This window comes from Cryptomeria japonica, chromosome 6 (genome assembly GCF_030272615.1).
Source record: "Cryptomeria japonica chromosome 6, Sugi_1.0, whole genome shotgun sequence".
Taxonomy (NCBI): Eukaryota; Viridiplantae; Streptophyta; class Pinopsida; order Cupressales; family Cupressaceae; genus Cryptomeria; species Cryptomeria japonica.
In genome coordinates, this window is record NC_081410.1 from 509445701 (window position 1) to 509454301 (window position 8601).

The following is an 8601-nucleotide window of genomic DNA, read 5'->3' on the forward strand; positions in this document are numbered from 1 at the left end:
GGCTTCCATCTTGACAGCTCACTTGACTTTATCTAGAGAGTTGCAATCAAAATTTGCACCAACCACCTGAAAGGAAAGGGAGGAGTTGGCCATCTTATCTCCCCCAAGTGGGCAAGTAACATAAAGGATAAAGGGATCTCCCCTTGCAATAGAGCAACCTGGGCTACCCTAGATATTAGGGGCTCCAGCTTTGGCATTTTCTCTATCTACACACCTAATGACTACAAGGAAAGAGTGTTCCTTTGGATCTAGCTGACTTCCCTCCCAAGTATCCCCTGCATAGTGGCTAGTGACTTCAATATGATTGAGCATCAAGATGACAAGGCTGGGGGACTTCCTTTTGAATGAAAAAATGCAAAAAAACCCCACTGGGACAAACTTAAATAAAAACTCCAATTATTTGACCCCCTCGAGGGCACTAAAACTGTTGCTTCTAACCTATGGTACACTTGGTACAATTTTCAACAGGGCTTCAATCGTATTTACTCTAGACTGGACATATTTTATGCTAACAATGACTTCTTCTCCTTCTCCCCTAACCACTTGGGGAGTGCAGTTGTTGTCCTGCCAGTTACCCTTTCTGACCATTTCCCTATCCTTACATTCATTAACACTAGAAACGCTATCCCCATCAGCAGCCCCTATAGCAAGAAATTTATTCTCAACACCTTCCTCCTCAAAGACCAAGATGTTCTAGGTGCCCTTAAGGTGGTCAGGTTCTTTAACCTTCAGCCTCAGCCTCCCCAATCCTGCACTCTCAGGTGGACAAGGAATGTCTCCTCCTGGCAGAAAGTACTCCAAACCATTGGCCAAAAGAAAGCCAAGGACTCTAGAGCCATAGAAAAAACTCTCACCCTTCGCCTCCAATCCCTAGAGTAGGATATTCAGACTAACCCCTCCTCCCCCATCTTGACCAAGCATGTCTCTAAAGCCAGAGATATCCTCAGAAAGCACCAGCAGCTTGAAATCAGGGGAGCCTTCATTAGAGCCCGCAACCACCGGCTCCAATTCGGAGATAAAGGCTCCAAAATCTTCTTTAACCTCCTTAAGTAGAAACAAAATAGGAAAAAAATTGATAGAATAACTGTAGACAACAAGGAACTCTTGGATCTCAATGATATCAAAGAGGCCTTTGAAATGTTCTATAGAACTCTCTTTACCTTAGAAGATAATGAGGCCTCAAAAGAGGCTCGACACAAATGTAGTACCATCATCCCTAAAAGGATCTCTGATGGTGATGCTCTCCTCCTCAAAGCCAGGATCTCTATACAAGAAATTGCCAATGCCATTAAAGCCCTCAAGGATAATAAGGCCCCAGGCCCCGATGGTCTCCCTGCGGAGTTCTACAAAGCCAATCTTGATTGGGTCACGCATGACCTCTATGACATATACAATGAAGCTCTTGACAATGGCACTCTAGGGGAATTCATAAATAAAGGTATTGTTAAACTCATCCCTAAAGATGGAGACAAAGTGCTCATTAAGAACTGGAGGCCAATCACCCTCCTCAACGTCTCCTATAAAATCCTTGCCAAAGCCTTAGCTACCCGCCTTGAAAAGATTCTTCCAAAATTCATTTTCTCTACGCAAACTGGATTCATTAAAGGTAGGTACATATTAGAAAACCTTGTCACTAGCTGGGAATCCATGGAATGGGCTAGAACCTCTAACCAAGACGCTGCCATGTTCCTTCTAGACTTTGAGAAAGCCTATGACAGAGTCAAGTGGGATTTCATCCTCATGATGCTTTGAGCTTTTGGCTTCCCTAACAAGTTTTGTGACTATGCCTAAATTCTCCTCAAAGATGCTTCCGTCATGATTGAAGTTAATGGAACCCTATCCCAGCCTATTCCTCTCTCTAGATCTATAAGGTAGGGCTGCCCTCTTGCCCCTACTCTGTTTGTTATTGCCTCAGATGCCCTCTTCTATCTCCTTAGAGATGATACTCTATCTCCTAGAGTCCATGGCATCACGCTGCCAGATAACTCTGAATTGTTGAATATCCAATTTGCTGATGATACCTCTCTTTTCCTGAAGCTCTCCAGGCAAAACGTAGATTCCCTCAACCTAAAAATTGACACCTTCAGTAAAGCCTTTGGAGCCAGGATCTCCAGCTCCAAATCTATTTTACTTCGCTGGAAGGATGAACCTCCAGACTGGCTACAACAAGATGGGTACTCATGGGGAGGACCCAGCATGATTGTCAAATATCTCGGTATCCCCTTCTCTATCTCCTCCTCTCTTCGGGACATGTGGACCTGGGTTAAGGGGAAAATTGATAAGAATCTCAACAAGTGGGACAATAGGATCCTCTCCCTAGCAGGTAGGGTTCAAGTATGTCAAAAAATCTTATCCTCATACAATATCTACTACTCTTTAGTTTCGATGTTCAACAACTATCAAATTTATGAAATTCAAAAGGCTATCAGGTGCTTTCTCTAGTCTAATGGTAAGGGAAAAAAAAAGGCCCATGCGGTAAAATGGCCCTGGTGCCACTTAGATAAAAAAACTTGGAGGTTTGGGCCTTAAGGATCTTAAGTTGCAAGGAATCTCCCTTGCCGCCAAATGGATATTTCATGCACTAGATGGGCAAGAACCTTGGAAGATTCTTATCAGAAACAACATTCAAAATGGATTCCCAAAGGCTGCCAAAATCATGGAAAGCCCTCCCACTCAGTGATCTACTTGCTGGAAGTTTCTCGGTGTCTGTCCAAGGCACTTGGGTCTTTAAGTCCATCTGGACAGCCTAGGAACATGTGCATAGACTTATCTGCAACTCTACCATTGACTGTGACAATACTATACATGGTGAAAGGTCAATTTGGTGGAACCTCCACCACAACTCTAAGCCACTGGCATTAACCCAAGGCTATTATGCTAGATTCTGGCATAATAAGGGGATCAAGTATCTTATGGATATCCTAGAAAACAACCTCATCACTTGGGAGGAACTTAGTAGTAAATTTAATCTCCCTACTTCGCATAAGAGGACCTACAATATGATTAGGAATTCCTGTAACACCCTCAATCTCCCTAAGAACACTCATGTCGACACCCATAGGTACCTCTCATTCCTTTGGAAGGATGGTTCCCCCCTCCCTAAAACTAAATCGAAAGCTATCTACAACCTACTTAACCAGGACACCTCTGTGATCGACCATGTCAACACCCTATGGAATGTCCACCTCAACCCTACCGCCTAGTATAAAACCTTTGAGAACCTTTGGAAATCTCCCACCCCCCCTAAGATCAAGTGTTTCAAATGGCAGCTGTTACTAGATAGATTGCCTATTAGGAATAATCTAGCTGCATATGATCTCTGTTCTATATGCAATAAACCTAAATCTACTCGACACATCTTCCTTGACTGCCCTTTTGCTAGGGAGATCTGGTTAATGTTTGGAATATCCATTACTGAGCATGTCTTTACTTATGATATAGTTACTGGTTTCGTCCATAATCTTAAAAAGGATGCTAACTTAATTTGGCAAATTTTGTCCTCTTTTATCCTTTGGTTTATTTGGAAACTCAGAAATGAGGAGAAGTTCCAAGGTAATCCTAGGGAACTTACTGGTTTTCTTAAAAAACCAACACATTATAAAATTGTTGTACAGGTTTGCTTCCTGATGAATGTTGAACGAAACAAACTCTTACGGTTCCTCAAAGAAGGTCGAGCCACCATGTTTATATACGAGATGCAAGATGGTTATGAATGGGCAAGGATCACAGAAAATCAAACTGCCTTCGAGAGTGCAGTTAAGAAACTGATTAAAGAACTCCAAGATACCAGAGCTCCGCCCTTCAACAAGGTTGACATGTGCATACAAATCATGGAAAGGAAGAAGGTGGTCTGGATGGAAGGACCACAGGGGTGGACCACATGGCTGGAAGACCACGATGAAATCCTCCTCTAGTTCCTTATGGCAGCAAGTACAACTTTATTTTGGAGCTTTCTTTTAGTACATTGTATATGACACTCGTCTAGTTCTTTTTGGTTTAACTATTGAGGCCCTGCCTCCCCTGAACTCATCTGTATAAACATCTTTTTTGGTCTCTCGATTTATAATATAAAAAATCATACAATATTTTTAGATAAATAAATTTAAGATACCTATATTATTTTATATAGATAACCTTAATGGATTGCTCATATAAAGTATTTTACATCAATATATTCGATACCTATACTATTTTATATAGATAACCTTAAGATATTGCTCATATAAAGTATTTTACATCAATATAATCTTAAATAAATACTTACAATAAAATATTGATAAACATTAGACACAATATAATCATTCAATTAGAAAAGAAAACATTTGAATTAAAAAGAGATTAATTATATTCAAAATTAAGCTTTAAATCATCCTTATACTTTAAAAATTCTTTACTATTCATATTTATTTACCTTCCTTTATCTTATACAATTTTCTTCTAACCAATTTCGAAAAAGTATAAATAAAAGCCTTAAAACCATTTTGACTTTCAAAATTTTACTCAAATTTTATAACTACTTTAACTATGCTTAACTATTCATATCTATTTACATTCCTTTACCTTCTACAATTTTCTTTAAACCAATTTCTAAGAAGTATAAATTGTAAAAAGAGACGCCTTAAAACCTTTTTGACTTTCAAAATTTTACTCACAATTTATAATAATTTAAGAACCATATCAAAGGATAAATTTGACCATTAAAAGTTTAACATGGATTTTTAATCTTTTGACGTATAAATGTTTATCATGGATTTTTAATAAGAGCCCTGAACATCTTTTAACATTTGACCAAAGGTTGTAAGATTGAAATTAAATATATTAATCAAACATAAACTATAAACTATTAAAGTCAAAAGTATCCTTTCTGACCATTAACATATTTTAATTGAAAGATAAATATTATATTTTACAGGGGCCCAAATCATCCCCAACTCCAATATAAAGCGAAGGTCCAGAACTGTTGTAGCATCTCTTTAAACTTGTGTAAAGCATTGTCTGCCAATAAAGTCTAAATTATTGAATGGTCGGTATGCGGGACAGAAGACTTTCAACATAAATCGTTTTCATTTAGTTCAGCGCTATCGCCGTTTGTCTGGTCATTATTTGCGCCTATTTCCAGAATTCCCCTTTTCCATTTACACGTAAGCTCCTGCAAATTGTAGGACGGCCGCCCATAATTCCTGTGTCTCATCAAGAAGCCACTTGTCTTCCGTCCATACGCGAAACTTGGTTTCCATTTATAATCAAATGTGACGACTCCATTACGCAACACACAACTGATAGGCGGCTATTTAAATATTTGTAACGAGATTTCAGAGCTTCAGAAACTCCAACACGCGTACAACTTGGCTTCGAAGGATTGTACAGTTGTTGTCCCGAATTCGGACAGTTGTTCACCCAGAAGTCTAATTTAACCAGGTGATTGAGCACCTGGACTGTATTCTGTTAGTTTTTATACAAGCTTTTCTTTTGTTCTGTCAATTGAGAAATGGAACCAAAGAATATGAAGAAAATGCTTTCGAGTTTTCTGAAATCCGAGCCGAGCCTGCGGTTCCCCGACAATTGTTCTTCGTCGGAGGAAAGTTTTGTGATGAAGAGAGAGCCGGCGAGCTCTGGTTTTCTTCTCGGGTCTCCGGGAAAGTTTGCTCCGGTTTCACCATACGCAATGTCGCCGTGGAACAACGGGTCTCCGTCGCCGGGAGCTCTGTCTCCATGGCAGTCGCCGGTTGTAGGTCCTTTGTTGGATGGGCGGTCATATGGATGCATTGGCACCATGGTCAGACAAGACGGCCATGTTTATGCGCTTGCGATTTCGTCTGGCGGCGGCCTTCTCTACACGGGGTCCGAGAGCCAAAACATTCGTGTATGGAAGCAGCCGAATCTGTCCGAGAAAGGATGCTTGAGATCCGGAACAGGGTCCGTGAAGGCTATTGTGACAGTCGGCGACAGAGTTTTCAGTGCGCACAGCGACCACAAGATTCGTATATGGAGAAAGGGGAAAAGAATGGGGACGCTACCGACGGTGAAGGATCAGCTTCAGAATTCTGTTGATCCCAGAAATTTCGTTCATGTTCGTCGGCATCATAAGGCTCTGTGGATCAAGCACGTTGATGTGATTTCTTCCCTGGCTGTGAACGAGGAACAGGGTGTGTTGTATTCGGGATCGTGGGATAAGACTGTTAAAGTATGGAGGATGTCCGATTGGAAATGTGTGGAGTCGATTCAGGCTCACCACGATGCTGTCAATTGTCTGGCCGTCGGACCTGGTGAGTTGCTCTTCACCGGTTCCGCCGACTGTACGGTTAAGGTATGGAGAAGGTTTAAGGGCAAGCATGTTCTAATCCAGACTCTGGATCTTCAGCACTGTGCTGTAAATGGGGTCGCCGTGAGTCCCGATGGAGGGATTCTGTATGCCGGTTCGGCTGATGGGATTGTCAATTACTGGGTTAAAGAGAAGACTTCGAGCTTTTTTCGGGACGGGGGATTTATTCGGGGGCACAGGTTTGCTGTTCTGTGCGTTACAACGGTTTCGAATCTTGTGTTCAGTGGTTCGGCGGATAAGACTTTACGGGTGTGGAGAAGGGATGCCGGTGATTTTCATACCTGTTTGGCAGTGCTGGAGGGCCATGGCGGACCCGTCAAATCCATCGCAGCTACCATGGATGTTTTGAATGGTTCTGCTTGTGTTTATAGCGGAAGTATGGACCGTTCGGTGAAAGTGTGGAGGATTCAGTGTGACAATGCGGGTCCTCAGATAAATCCCGTGCTGTCGCCCGCCTGGGTCCAACAGAAGTTGGGACACTAGGAGCCTCTCGTAATTGAAGGGTTCCTTCAGCATTTGTGATAAAAAGGGCTCCTGCAAATCATGCCATGAAAATGAAAGAAATGGACTATGGAAAAAGAGATGCTGTTGGTATTGGGGATTTCGGCCATTGAATGCCAGGTTGAGGAGAACGTATTTTGTCGACATCTGAAAGGCACACCGGCGGACCAATCAGGAGCAAGTGAATAATTGTTTGTTGGTATGAATTTTCGTTATCTGATAGCTGTACCTTCAGGAAAACGCCACCGAAAAGCGTAAATGCTACAGACAGAGAGGACAGGGTTAGATTCTCGGTGAATTTGATGGAGTGGATTGATGGTTTTGTTCAAATATAGACTTTTTTTAACTTCATTGATTTATTTGAAAGAAACTTCTCGTATAAATGAATTCTTTTGTATACTCAATTACTTCAAACCAAAGATATTGGTATTATGTATATAATTGAGTTGTATCCATAGAAACCTCCACCTGTATCGCCAAGCCATGAGGGAAGATATCTGGACAAAAAACTTGTAGAGTTTTAGCCATGAATAATTGGCTGCAAAAAAAACATTCAATATCCTTTATAAAACCACTTGTAAAAGAAGGGGAGATGTATTGGATCGCTATCGACTTGTTGAAATGTCTGTTTGGCGACCAACTTCGATATACATACTGCTTATAGTCAAAAAGTTTGAGAATATACAATGTGTTTGGTTTCTTGCAATATTAAAGATTCATGTACATATTAGAAAGGAATTGTATACATACCTCTTTTCACATAGGATTGGTGTCATAGAAGCACTTGAATGCATGAAGTCATCGATTTTTTTTATTGACTCACGAGCGGTTAGGCGAAAGGGATGTGTTTATGAAAGATAATGTGTGATTTTTCTTAAGCTTTTAAATATATTTGGTTGAAATTATTTTGGCTAAGAATTCATGATTGATGAATATCTATTTTATCAATGTTTTTGATTAGGGAAAAAGTGGGTTTTATAGGGACCTAAAACTACAGAGATATAGTCTAACATAAAATAAACAATTTAAGTTCATCACCACGAAAAAGTCGTTAAATAGATAAAAGGACAACATACCAAACAAAAAGATAGTAGAAACTAAAACCAAATAAACATTAATCTAAAGACTTTAAAGTCTCAACTATCTCATTTTCCAGAGTGTTCATCTCTTGGGCCGCATTTTTTAGGTCCTGGAACTCTTGATTGGAGGACTCTTCCTTTCTCTTCAGGTTGGCTTTGGTTCTCTTGGAGGGACAGGACTCCTATTTCTGACCTTTTTCTTTGTCTGCATCGAGGTCCATAGTCAGGGAACCCTACTGGGACTTTTTCTATTCATCCACCATCGTGTTTATAGTGGCCGTAGAATTCTTGACAATCTTGTGGCTTTGTTTCATTATAGCATTCATAGTTTCCCTAAGTTTGCTCACTTCCCTTTCAAGCTGCATGATTTTCTTCTCATTTTCTTTTTTCATCTATTCCATAAGTTCCACTATTGTTTGTAGACACTCTGCCATGGATAGCTTCTCTTCCTCGGTCAAAACTGCCCCTACAACCTTCTAAGGCTGCTCTTTTTCAACCAACTCATCTAGTTTGCTAGCAAGTGCCATGTTCTTTAAGTTAATGTCTTTGATTTCATGAAATACCCATTTAAAAACCCTAAAGAGTTCCACTGCGTCATTCCTAGCAATAGCCAAAACATCATCTAGAGATTCCCTATCCAATTTAAAGTAATGGTCATCGAGTTTGAGGTCTTTGGGAAATCTTGGCATGTTCTCTCTA

At 40.5% G+C, this 8601-nt stretch overlaps 1 protein-coding gene across 1 annotated transcript; it reads left to right on the forward strand.

The window, feature by feature from the left end:
• Window positions 1–5339: 5339 nt before the first annotated feature.
• On the forward strand, window positions 5340–7469 carry LOC131052767 (protein JINGUBANG). The gene has a single exon (XM_057987367.2). The coding sequence runs from the start codon at window positions 5489–5491 to the stop codon at window positions 6803–6805; it is 1317 nt and encodes a 438-aa protein (XP_057843350.1). The 5' UTR covers window positions 5340–5488; the 3' UTR covers window positions 6806–7469.
• Window positions 7470–8601: the final 1132 nt, after the last annotated feature.

Coding starts and splice junctions, on each gene's coding strand:
- LOC131052767 (XM_057987367.2), top strand. CDS start 5,489: ATGGAACCAAAGAATATGAAGAAAATGCTTTCGAGTTTTCTGAAATCC.